Below are 13,957 nucleotides of genomic sequence, written 5' to 3' on the forward strand. Positions count from 1 at the left end.
ACAAGTCCCTAGAGTAGACTCAGCTATACCAGCAAAATTGTGCTTTTACCAGTAAAGCTTGGTTCATTTGTGGGGGTGGGTTTTACTATACCAGTACAAAACTGTGCTTTGTAGATATAGCTGTGTCCACATTAGGAGCACTTTGCTGGCATAGTATATTAGTATTCCTATACTGGTAAAGTGCTCCCAGTGTAGACATGGCCTTAGTACCCATGAGTCCCAGTTTACAGGGCATAGAAGGAGACAATCTCTGAAAAGAATCTTAAAACAAAATTAACAGTTCTTAAAATCCAGTATCTCTGGCTGGTCCAGAGTCAGAAGACCTGGGCTCCATTGACAAACTGGGACATAACCATTATCCACGGGAGAGAGGAACTGAAGGACAAGTCACAATGGTGCTCAAAGACAATATTTTACCTGAGTGATCATAGGAAATCCCATGATGAAAAAGGAAATGCAGCAAACAAGAGTGAACAGTGGTTTGTGGGTACGCAAGTACTTAGGAAACTCATCTGAAACGGAGGTCACAATCGTCTCAATAGTGGCAAACTGGGATCACAGAAAAAAAACAAAACATTAATAATAATCTAGCCTTTATGCAAAATATGATATGATCGAGAAATAGACTACATGATAAATTCATTGTGTACATGATTGTGCTCAGCATCTGTCATTTTAAACATTAACTATGAAAATTCAAAGCTTCCCTATGAATTAAGTATTATTGTCCTCAGTTCATTTCTCTCTTCTCAAAGAGGTTTAGTAACAGGCCACATATCAAGTGGTATGTAACATGATCCTAAAGACAGAAGTGATGGAACAAGAGGAAAGGTGAAAAAAGCAGTTTACCATAGTGTCCAATCCAAGAGTTAGAAGCATCAAAAAGAATATTATAGCCCAGAACGGAGAGAGAGGAAGCCTGGTTAAGGCTTCAGGATAAACCACAAAGGCAATGCCAGGACCTAGAAATGACAGAAAAAGAAAAGCATTGTGGTATCTTGAGCGATATAAAGATTATTTTTAGGAAGGAAAATATCAGGGAGCTACAAAGAGCTAAGTTTCAGGAAACAGTACAATGCTACTTTGTTCTAGTTTACAATTAAGGCCCAGACTCTGCTTCCTTTAGTCCACAGAGTGAAGTCTTACATATTGCAAAGTAAGTGTGGCAGAATTTGGCCCAGGGTGGCTACTATTCTGTTGCTTTTGTGTTCTATTCTTGAATAATGGATTCAAGCATATGTTATATATAATATACACTACATAATTTTCAAGTTGCAGGATGTTTAACCTGGATATTACAGTACTTCAGACAAATTTAGTTTCAAATCAGACAAAATCAGACCAGGGAAGTTCAGTTGTAACTTTCTTTCATAATCTGGAATCAATTTCTCACCATTATCCTGGAGAACTAGAAGTCTGAACTTTGGAGCATCATTACCAGTCATCCATACATTAATTCCATATAGATCAATGGGAAGAGAGTGCTTCTCTTTAACTCAGCAACAATCTCCAGACAGGAAGAGAGTGCAATGACCATGGGCCAGATTCTAAGAGAGATTGTCTTATGGTCGATACTACTTCTCACATTTGCCTGGCCATCTGCAGATGCAGCTGGAAACAAGGAGAACCAACACCCTGTGACTAGCCACTTCTTTGAGGACCACACAAGCACTCTGCAGATAACAGTTTGGGAACTGCTGCACTAGAAGCCATGCTGTTGGCAGGGAGATGGACTAGTGATCTAACTGGTCGTTTTCATCTCTAACACCTATGATTCCATGTCCCTCATGCTGTCGGTTCTTTCTCCAAACTTGCTGCCATATTCCATACTTCAGTTTGGCAAATGTTTCATCTGTTCCGGTGTAATTTTAACAGAGCACCTTGAAGTTATTTCTGGAGGCTGCAGTATCATTTGTTTGAATCAGGATAGAGCTTAAAATAAAAAGATTGATTAATGGAAGCATTAATCCTAAAAACACTGGCATTTCCCATTATATATGGGGTTTTAGGAAGACAAAGTAAAAGAATAAGAAAGAGAGGGAGCATGGAATCATCACGAGAATGGGTGAGACAGTATGTAAAAGAGAATGTGAGAGCTCAGAAGACTGAACACAATACATGAGAGATACAAGATGGAAATATACACCACCACCTCCCCTCCCCAAATTCTTTGGCTACCAATCTGAGAAAAGCCAGCTTGTTAGGTGTTCATGCTTCAATTAACCAGTCATCTTTGTGCAATCCATTTCAGCATAACTCAGCTGAATCCCTTAAGGGGGAAAGGTTCTGTTACACAAATGCTCTGTCTTTACATAGATAAATAGTTAAGAGAAAAGGTGCCAGTAGATGGTGCTCTGGAATATTTAGCATAGTTTCTGGGTTTTGTAGGACCATTAAAATTGTGTGTTGCAAATTGGCCTCCTCTGGCTGCTCATTTCATTCTATGGAACTTGAGTTATTCTGTCAAGATTCCTTTTGGCGCCAATTCAGCAGTTTCTTGAAGTACGAAAGGATAATGTTCAAATTATTTCAGCTCAAAAACGACAGCTGTAGGAAACATTTTGAGCAGCATACAGTATTTCATTTTTTCAAAATACTTTGTGGACCAGGTCTTTTCTTTCCCTGACAATTGTATGGAAGACAAAAAACAATATATTTTCCTTGGTCTGCCAAAATCTCATGCATTTGGATTATATTGGGCCATCTTGCATTTCTGAGATACTTCAGTGCCACTAAGGGGCTCTATTTGAGTTCACAGCAGATAAGTTTCACCGTCGCTATGCTGTGGATGCTGGCTTTATTTGCTCTGTAGTAATGAACCATCTGCTCAAAAATAGTATTGGCAACTGCATAGATGCTCAACTCTGTAGCTGAGAGGTACACAATTAGAAATTTAATTTTATACTTTTCATAAGTTACAAGAAAAGAATCTGCCCCTAGTATGTTTAAAGGGATAATTCTTCAACAAAATGTTTTCTTTTTTCACCTACAAGGGCCATACAGAATAAAGCATGCATCTATGTTCCCTAGTAAAGCAGATGGAAATGATGTTGCCTGGTTTTGGATACTTGGGATGGAGCTACATTCCCATGCATGTGTTTTCAACAGTTCCTCTTAGAGATACTAGTTATCTGTAACCTTCAAACCCCACAAGTACAAAATGGGTTATTTTAACATGCTCTGTTGCTTGCTTGATTTGAGGTTCACTGCTTTTTCAGATTCAGAGGAGCACCCCCTCAGATTATCACTCATACAAGCATAACCCATGACAAATCTTGTTTCCAGTGTTTCTTTACCAGGGGGAAGAAAACGTTGCTTTCAAGCTATCCTTATACAAGGATTGTCAGAAGCAGATGTACAGTACAGCAAGCATGTAAGACTGCATATGATAAAACTGTTATTACTGTCCTGGCACAGGAAGACAGGCAAAATGACTTATAGTTGAAACAAACTAAACACAGCTTCCACTTGCTTGGCCAGGAGAAGACCATCATTGGCTCATCCAGTAGAGCGTCTGTCTATGAAATACAAGGGTCCAAGTTTGAATCCCAGATTTGGTAATAATGCAGGATGAACATACAGCAAGTCCAGTCATGCGATGGGACTGCACTAAAGGTTGTCTAGTTTATTAACTGACAAACATAACAGAGGAGACATTGAAGGCTGAATTAATTTAAGTTGACTTCCCAAATAGCATGTCATCTATTTCTTGCTAGGGAGAAAAGGTAGAATTGACCAGCTAATGTGCTGTAAAATTCTCCTCTCACTCACTCGAGTTGTTGATTCTGTAGTGTAGTAAGCAATCCATTCTATGATTAGTTATTCCAGGCTAGAACATAAATAGATTCTACATGGTAGAACTCTGTGTCACACAAGCTAGTTTTTCAAGATGCAAGCTAACAAGCCCAGGAGCTACCATGTGTATGCAAGCCCAGCATCCTAAAAATAAATAATTACTTATAGGTTTACTACACCCTAACTGCACCTCTTATGTCTCAGGAGAAAATTTAGAGTCCAGCTGATGATGCTTCCAACACTACATACTACCACTTCTAGTCTAACAGCAATATACAGAATGAACGAAGGAGAGTGTCTTTCTTTCATCACCTTGTTCCTTCCATCACAATTTTTTTTTTAAACTGTAAAGATATCACAGCTCTGGGAAAACACATACTTCAGTGAAAGACTGGTGTATGGAACAGGAAATGCTTCTATCCGCGTCACTGGCAATGTTTCCCATAAGCATGATAGGATTGTTGAATGTTACAGCTTATGCTACCTCTGCTCCATTCGACTCCTGCAACTCTACCAAATGACCTAGGGCACTGAATGGAAATTAACGCTCATTAAACACCTACTCTGGAAAGAGCACTCAGTAACTGCAAACATTACCAGATTTCTTGATTTCTGTGTTCCATTATCAACTCACTAATGCAGCCTTTGAATCAAGATGCTCATCGGTTACCTTAGACCCTGTTCGGAGCTTTGAACTACTGGATTTATCCACACAATAAAGCGGTCAGAAAAATAGCTTGATGTACACACATTAATGCAGCCAGTGAAACCTCTTCATGCCCAGGAGCCATGAGTATGTGGCATTCACTTTTTGAACTCTTCAGTCCTCCTTATGTTAGGAGCCTCTTTGTATTCTGTGCTGTTCTCCCTCCTTCTCTTATGACTCACTGAGGCTGTTCTTCATTTTCCTCCTGTTCTTGGAAAGGATTGCATATGATACACTTAGCATTCCCATGTGTACACAAAAAGGATCAGTAATGGTTGCATATTTATTTTCATTCTGGGGCTTGTGTGTTCATACACACAAATTGTGGTGAACTCATCATGTCTTTCAATTTGAAATGCTCCAAAGGACTTGTAGTTTTGGCTTAGGAGTCACAGTGCTGTGCCTGGTGTTATTTAAGATCTCCCTTCTGCTCTAGACAGCATCCCTTCCCTTTGTCATTTTCATCAGACATTTACATGTTGCCAACAGTCATTAAGTAGTACAGCAAATAAGTCAAAAATGCTTCAGTGCAATGTCATACTCAAACCACAGCAGCCATATCCAGTCAAATGTAGTAAGCAAATACTACAAATATCTATTTCAAAAGTAACCCAGAGACCAGAGCCTCTGTTGGGAATATGGAAATTAATAAGCAATATGAAAATTAATGAATGTCACAAATAGAAGAGTAACATTCCCTAACTAGAAGTGGATGCAGAGGGAGAAAACAGATTATTAGTACACCAGTCACAGAATACACAACAGTATCTTCCATTCAAATGAAACGGGAAAGAAACAAAAAAAACCATTAAGCTTCACTGCATGAGAAGGATGTCACACATACTCCAGCATATATCTAGGAGAAGAACATACCAAAATTGTGGGCCCTTGATGTGAAAGGGAACCGCATTCAGGGCTCATGAGACTATAACCAAGGATGGTCACTAGCTACAATCCCCCTGGTTCCAGCTGCCTTCATTAAATATAAAGGCAGCGCACCATCCCCCAGATGTTATTGTCCATTATTATTTGTATTGTGGTAGTGCTTAGAGGCCCTAATCAGCATCGGGGTCCCATTGTCCTAGGCAAACATATAATGGAAAGATGGACCAGGTACAAAACCAACAATCTTCTACTCTGTTGGTATATGTGTTAGTATTTGGATAAAGCTGTAATCCTTGAATTCCAAGAGCTAAATATCCCCCAAATTGTGGGACGTGCAAAAGTTACAAAAAGAGAGAATTGAAACATTTTTGTCATAAGGCAATATGCACCAGAGCTCCTCAGGTAAAGCACTCTTTGCTCTCTAGACGTAGTACATTGCAAAATGTGTCATCATGCTGTATGTGGTTACAAAATAGATTAGCGAATTGGGTTGCTTTAGGTAGGGACACTGAATGAGTCTGATGAATAGTTTTACTCAGTGGTTGCAACCACTGACTTATATGCAGTGTTGTTGTAGCCGTGTCAATCCCAGGACATTAAAGAGACAAGCTGGGTGAGGTAATATCTTCTAATAAACCAACTTCTGTTGGTGAGAGAGACACACTTTCAAGTTACACAGAGCTCTTCCTTGGTTCTGGGAAAGGTACTCAGAGTGGCACAACTAAATACAAGAGGATCACTTTGAATAGTCCCTTAGAATACGTGCTAACTATTTCCAATCAACTATCTGTTCAACCTTGTATTTAGGTCAAGGTAGGAAATAGGAGTGATGATCCCCAGAGAGGTGGGGGGATAGGTGCCATATATGATTCAGAAAGGGGAATGGTTTGTGACTCTCAACCAACAGGTCAAATCAGCCATTTAGAAGAAGTGACCAACTGTGATAGAACTGTGGAAGATGGCCTATTCTAAGGGAATCTAGGTTTCTTTCTCAGAAGTTCAGTCAGTCTCTGGATTGATAGTGAACTGGGTGAATCCATGGAGCTGTCTATGACTTGCTGTGTGTTCTTCTTGTCACAGATAGGTAGATGCCAATAGATTGCAAGGTTGCTCAAAGATTCTAGGGAAAGTAGAGGGACCCATTCCTGGCATGTAGAATATCCAGTAAAGAATGTTGAAATTTTGGTATCTCCCCTAGTGGAATCTCTAGGGCCTCTGGAATCCTTTTCATGAGATCCTGAAAGGTCTTGAAATCATCTATGTAGGATGATGGGAGGGAAGAGAATAACAGCCTTGTCTAGTGAAGAGGATTATTTGTGAGAAGGTGGAGTCTCCTCCTCTGCACCTAGCTGTTGCTCTTCTGGGGGTTCTTCTGGTGGAAGAGGACCTGCTACTGGTGGCTGTTGTTCTTATTGGGTCCCCTGCATGAGGGCATGCTGGAGAACTGGTCACCATATGGGGCGCAAAAGTTCCAATGAGCCCACTGTGACGGGACACAAGGAAAAAGGGACAAGACCCCATGTTTGCTATTGCCAGGGTTGCCGGGTCATTTGTTTGCTGGGGGGAAGAGTGTCCTCTTCCTCAGGATGTACCTCAAGGGAGGGAGGCTGGAAGGGCAAGGTGTTGGAATCATGTATGGACACATCTGAGTCACAGGACGTGCCCAGTGGTGGCGCAAGAGGTGTCAGTACAGGGGGTCTTGTCAATGCTGGATGCCAGTGAGGGACCAGTAAACACATCAGTGCCAGCAATCGAGCCTTCGGAGAAAGATTTGCTAAGACAGGTGGATAAGTCAGTACTTGGAAATCTCTCATGGTGCCCCTTGACAGATAGGGTTCAGTAGGCTCATGGGAGATTATGGGGGCAGTGACCACATCAGACTCATGGTCAACCCTTCATAGAAGTATGTGGAAGGACTGAAGCCTGTCAGCTTCAAAAAGTCGGTACCAGCGGACAATCCCTTTTGGTAGCCCTCAACAGAGAGGACTCTGGATTTTCCAGGATCCAGAGGTCTTTGTGAGAAAAGATCCGTGACAGTTCTGGTGAATCTGGATGCTATTTCTCAGGAGTCAGCACATCAGGCAGTATCACGGAGTGTTCCATGCACACTCTACTGTGGTCTGAAGGAGACGCCATTGTCAATGGCTTTGAGGCCTTGGTTTGGAGGAGTCCTTAAGCTTCCAAGTCTCTGATTCTGGTCCTGATACCAATGCCACTTGAGATTGCTTACTGGAAGGTTTCTTGGTATGCAGCACGCTCTTCTTGGGTGGACCCAAGGGTCTCAGTACCAGAGGCGGCAGAAGCCTCAGGGTACCCATACCAGGGTGCAAGGTTTCCTTTTTCCCAGGTTGAGAGGATGACTTCCCTCTTCTCTGTCTTCCTTTTTGGAGAATGGGGTCTTTTCCTTTTGGATAGTCTGGAAAACTCTGAAGGGGTCCCAAGGTTTGTGCTTAACATAGCTGGAGCTCGGGCAACCACCGCAGCATTCTGAAAGCTCAGTCAAAAGTTTTGGGGGTAAAGGGTGGCCCTTGAACCATGCAGGCCACAGCTAGCAAGGGCCAAGCTGAAACTGAGGCCCCACCCGGGCAAAAAAAGAATGGGGGGGAAGTCCCACCAAAAGCACAAAAGTTGTGCTAAATAAGAAAAAGGAAACAAGAAAGCTCTATAACTACCAAGCGGACACTGCAGCACTCCCTCTCAAGCCACAGACAATTGAGAAGAAACCGGAGCAGCGATGCGTCCATCCCTCCCTATTTATCCTTGTTCTGAAGCATGACGATCCATAAGGTGCAGGTGCCGACCCCCAGAAACTGCTGACATAAGTCTCTGATCAGGAATGTACAGGGACATGCACATCCTGACATGGAGCACCCACAGGTACAGTAAGTCAAAGGAGAATAGCATTTATCCCGCTGTGAGGCTGTTATAAGATCCTCTCAACTTCTTCTCTCTGTCCTGGCCAATAAAGCTCTTACCTTCCTACCTCCCCTGTCCCATACACAATCACACACAAAGCACCAATTCACCAGTCACTTGTACTCACTCCATACTTTTTAGATATAATACACACAACACAGCGCTCTGTCAACCCAATCCATCCCACTCCTAATTTATGGCCACCCCACTCCATTAGCCACCCCTGCTCACAAACGACTCCCTGGTTCCACATTTCAGAACCTCATGTTCTTAGCTTCTGAACTGACCCCTAGCTTAAAGCCCCCTGCCCTCACATCTCACTGCCAAATCGGCAACCCCTTTTAACTGTTACTGGATCCTGGCAGTGCTTAACATGTACCACAGGAACACGAGTCCCAGACCTTGGAAATAAAATCTCTAAAAGGCAAGCCGGATGATTGAAGGATGCATATTTGTAATATCGCCTGGAGAAAATCCCCTCTGCTAGGCAGCTTTCCCTACTTTCCTGCCTTCTGGATTGTAAGCAGCCAATTTGAGCTGCTGCAGGAAGCCAACAGAGCTCTCCTCCATCCCCTTAGGACTCCCCACACACACACACACCAATCTCACAGGAGAGGAGAAGGGAGTGGAAAGAGCCCAACAGCTCTGCTCCTTCCTTCCCCATCCCTTCGTATGAGCAATGGGATGGCTGCTTGTGCCTCCATCCCTGCAACATCCATCCTGGGAAGGGGGAAGAGAGGACCCTGTTGCAGACCCCCCAAGCATTGAGGGTGAGGAATCCCAGCAACTGCAGGAGAAGCAGAGGTGAAACCGTAGGCAAAGGGTGAAGAACTGATGGAAGGAGGAGGCAAATGTGCGGGTGATGCTAGACACCCTGCCCACCCCACCCTCCCACACACACACACACACTTTCTTCAATCTACTTTAAGCACTGGGCCTGGTAGAGCAAGAGCAGGAGCAGCAGCATCGAGGGACAGACTGTCTGCTTAGAGTATATATAAATTTCTGTAGGCTAACCTGAATTAGTCCTGCCGGGGGCCTGAAACGCACAGTCTTGCTTTGTTCTGCTGCCTATTGCTCTGCAAGAGGTCCTGGTATGGCAACTGGACTCCTCCAGTGCACACTGCAGCCATACTCCCCTGTTCCAACTGATGCATGTTTGCAGTGCAATAACAATACAGTTAAAGACAGATCATTGAATACATTAATACACATTTTGGAAGCCGATCTAAGTAGGGGGAAAATACTGTACCTTGGTCTGCCACGTCTTCAATGTCTACTTTGAGTTCATTTGCCATGAAGCCAATAACTGAAAAGATGACAAAGCCTGCAAATATACTTGTGGCGCTGTTGGTGCATGTGACTATCAGTGTGTCCCTGAGGAGAAAAAGACACGCGCCAGCTTGCTTTAATATGTAAAAGAGCTTTGTAGACAGTAATATGTGCTTCAAGTAACAAACGTGCATAAGTCATAAGAATATTGATAAAGGTACTTCCCATCCAACCCCACACCAACCCCTTTTTCAAGGGAATGTAGTGCTGGTGAAAGATGTCAGGCTGACCTGCAGACAGAAGTCTTTGGATTCGCAGTAGCAGCAGTACAAGATGCCCTGCACTGACTCACCAATGTCACCCATCAATGTTCTGGAGAGAGCTTCTCAAGGGCTAAGCAGGACGTTCTGTTCTCATGCCCTTTCAGTCTTTGGCTCCTCTGATGAAACTGCCTGATAAAGCTCTGATGAATTGTGATGGTGGGGATTTTATTATTTGTGATATAAACACCTGCCCAATGGATTTTGTGTAGGTCACCAAACAGCCATTAGAAAGGACTTTCAGTCACTGTTTGTCTTTGCTGAATTTAAACCAGACATCTCAGTGTGAAACTTTCCATATCCTCTATCATTCCCCCAACCCCCCACATCTAGTCCACCTTCCAAGTACTTTTTGATACAGTGTTGTAACAGCCTCAAGAGATGTGTGTGCTTGAGTAGTGGGCTTTATTCTTTAAGCATATGTGACTTTATAAAGAAGGAATCCAAATGATCCCCCTTCAGAGCTCTCACATCCTGGCTAAGATGTCTATTCTGCCATTAATACAGGCATGTGTCAGACTCCCACTTCAAACTCAAGGAATAAAGAAGCCACTTGTCAAAAATTTAAACTCTGGAAAAAAGTTTTTCCAAGTTGACATTGAATTGCTCACAGTCTCACTGCCATTTACTCATTAGACCCAAGACAAAAAGCTATGCAGAAAGCTGTCAAGAACCACACTGAGCTGACAGCATCCTGGAGTCCCTAATGGAGCATCCGTTAAACAAGATAATACAATATATGATCATTCTTCAGTTCTGCTGAAGGTAGATAACATTCTGTTTGGAAGGAGATCACTGTGTGCTAATCTTGTTCCAAAGGAAGGGTTTTGGCTGGGACAAGCCTTAAAAGGAGAGAGAAAGAGAAAGTAGGAAGCATTATCCATTGTTTCAGTTAAAGGGACATGATCAAAGAGTTTTAGGCCCAAAATTTAGGGTATGTGTTACAAAGTGGATTTAAGCAAGGCTGGTACAGTTATAAACGGTTTCATGAAGTTTAAAAAAAGAAATGTAAGTGAAAATATTTTTTTTTTTTAAATAATTAAACTTGCCTTTGCCATACTAGAATGAACCAATTGGAAAACAAAACTGATTATATGAAGAGAAAAACTGATGTGCCCTATTTTACTATCCAAGCTGTGTGAAATGTAAAAGTAAACCAGTAGGTGAAAAAGCACTAAGCTTCTGAAATTTCTTTTAGCTTTAATATGAGGAGATTTATTAACAATGTAAGAATTTTTTCTTTTTTTTTTCAACTTGGTAGTGTACCTTTAATTTTGAAGTTCAGCAAATATTTTCCAAATGTATTAAGCCACTAGCTAATTAATACACTAAGCCACCAGAACAGGAAGATGACATATTGTGTTTTTGCACCTGCATGTTCTCCTTATGTTCTGGAGCATTGTTTTTCCAAGATTAGAAGAGTCCAGATAGCATTAATAATCCAAGACCTGGGCCCAAGATTTTTAAAAAATAAAACCTAAAATTAGAACTCAGAGGGTGCTGTTGTGCCCTCAGCTCTTTTGAAAAATCAGACCATGCATTTAGGTACCTAGTTAGGAATTTAGGAGATTAATTTTCAGCTTTATTTTTTGAAAAATCTTGGTCCAGGGACTTAAAGATATGCAGAAATATACTTACCATGTAAGTAGTGCCAAAAACGTGCTCTGTGCTTCACAGACATTAAAGATAAGGTCCTTGCCCTAACAAGCTTACAATCTAATGTCTTGATTCAGAAAAGTACTTGAAGATACGCTTAAGTCCATGTGCTTAAAAGCTGTTCTGAATAGGAATGCTTTCCTGAATCAGCGCCTAATGACTCCTCTGGAAATCAATGGGAGTTTTGCTTTGATGGAAGGACTGCTTCTTAAGAAGGCAGTCTATCAGTGAAGCAAAGGTGGTGGGGCAGAGAAATGTAACAGCAAGTGAGTTAATCGTTCTCATAGGCATTTCATGCATCTTAATAATGACACTTTTTAAATTACCATTTCTTTTATAGGTTTTCTGAGGAAAACACTAATCTGAGTAAGGACAACTTTTTCAATCAATGAAATAGGAGACTTTTGGATGGGGGTGGGGAGGGAGAAAAGGTTCTAAGTTTGTGACCTTGAGGAGATTTTTTTTAAAAATGTAACATTGGTGTAAATGAAACTGCAAGAGTAATAAGCAGCTTGTTAGAAACAGGAATCACATAAGTAGAAACTGAGTATTACCCACTCACAATCTCTCAATACAGCTTGACCCTAACCTAATTCTAATCGTGAGTCGCCCTTCAGGGGAGATCATCAATTCTGCTGGATTTCATGACACTGCCCAGAGTCCTTGACAACTTTCTGGATTGCTTTTCATCCTGGGACTGACTGCTTGTAATGAGAACAAATGCCCCACAGGGACTATGGTGAGCTCAATGCACATTTTGGGAGTGGTGGGTTTTGAAATAAAAAACAACAACAAAAGGGGACCCTTTCCAACCAGATTTCAACAAATCAGAGGAAGATCACATTTTTGATTTAAGCTACTTAATGGTCTGTCTTGAATAATATTGATTGATTTAACCTCTCCATACCTGTAGCAATTATTATGGAATTTGTTATATGAAGAGAGAGTAATTAGACCTCCCCATGCAGCAGATAATGAGAAGAAAATCTGAGTGGCAGCGTCTTTCCACACCTAAGAAAGCACAGGAGAAAAAAAGAGAGTCAGCTTCAGTGAAGGGCTTTGGACAGGCTAATGAAATCAATGGTGCCATTAAACATTACAGTCAAGATGTTAACACCAATGGTTTAAATAAACTCAACACACAATTGATGTTAATAAGACAGCAATTTATGGCCAAATTCTGCCCTCAAATGGATGGTGCCTATTTGATAACTGGACATTAGCTTGAACAAGAATGATGCACCTATCTGAGGAGAGAATATAACCTTTGGCAAATATAGAAAACAGATATTCAGTAAATTCCATTCTGTTTTGTACAGAATGGATTTACCTGTGTTCAATAAAGAAAATGCAGATCTAGAGGAAAAAAAACTTCAGTCAAATACCAGTAGGTTATCTATCAGATCCCCAAATCCAGTCAAAATGGAATTTTCTCCTCTTGATGCAAGGAAGTAACTCTACTTTGTGTTAACTAAATTAGACACCATGAGCCAAGTTCAGCTCTGGTTTCAATGGGAGTTGTGGGCAGTCACCAGCGAGGTATGAATTTCATCATATCAGATGAAAATATACCTGGGATCAAGGCTTTTAAAAATAAAAATATCAAGCACTGTCCATGCTATAGGTCATTACAGGTAATTTTCTACAGAACATGAGCATAGGCCTCAAATGCATTTATGGGCCTGATATTCAAGTGCTTAGCACTGCAGTTGTGGCCTGATTTTCAAGAGAGAGCAGCACCTCATTTAGGACAGCAGGTCAACATTTTTCAAATGTTCCATAATTTTATTGTGTCAAAATTTTAATATTTTATTTTCAACACAAATGAACCAAAACTTGTCCAAATGTTGGGTTTTGTGTCCAGCAGTAAAGAGGATTGTTGTTTTTATCCTAACTGAAAAATGTCATCAAAATTTTGATTGTTTGAAACTTGAAAAAAAATATTTTTGTTAAAATCTAAAAATGTTAAGGGTTTTAAAACTAGCTCTACTATTTAGGCACCTAAATAAGGGCCATATTTCCAAAAGTGCTTCACTCCCAGCAGCTCTCACTGGGACACTTATGGGACAGATTTTCAGAAGTTTTTTGGAAATCTGTCCACTTATTTCACTGTATAAACTGGAGGAGTTGAAAAGATTTACTACTCGCAACAACACAGGGTTAAAAACAATCCAATATAAGCAAAGTGGCTATGAAGAAAAAAAGGAACCAATAAAACATAACCAGAAGGGAACGATTTTCCAGCTGTGTTTCAGATACAACCAGTGGCCCAACATCATGGCAGTGAAGATGATTTACGTCTTGGGAAATTGGCAGATTTCCTTAGATATCAGCAATTTGAAGTCAAAAATCTTGCTACAATACCTGAACTGATTTCAGTGTTAATTTTCCGAACCTGAACTCCAAC

The 13,957-nt window shown here is 41.2% G+C and overlaps 1 protein-coding gene across 1 annotated transcript in view; it reads right to left on the bottom strand.

Moving 5' to 3' along the window:
* Positions 1-13,957, bottom strand: part of SLC6A5 (solute carrier family 6 member 5) — a 50,036-nt gene that overhangs the window by 16,839 nt on the left and 19,240 nt on the right. The window contains exons 9-12 of the mRNA XM_073350653.2: positions 12,458-12,561; positions 9,555-9,679; positions 850-962; positions 418-549 (exon numbers count right to left, since the gene is read on the bottom strand). Coding sequence (XP_073206754.1) covers positions 418-549; positions 850-962; positions 9,555-9,679; positions 12,458-12,561 — 474 coding nt within the window. The remainder of the gene's footprint in view (positions 1-417; positions 550-849; positions 963-9,554; positions 9,680-12,457; positions 12,562-13,957) is intronic.

The sequence above is a fragment of the Lepidochelys kempii genome, chromosome 6 (assembly GCF_965140285.1).
Source record: "Lepidochelys kempii isolate rLepKem1 chromosome 6, rLepKem1.hap1, whole genome shotgun sequence".
NCBI classification, from domain to species: Eukaryota; Metazoa; Chordata; order Testudines; family Cheloniidae; genus Lepidochelys; species Lepidochelys kempii.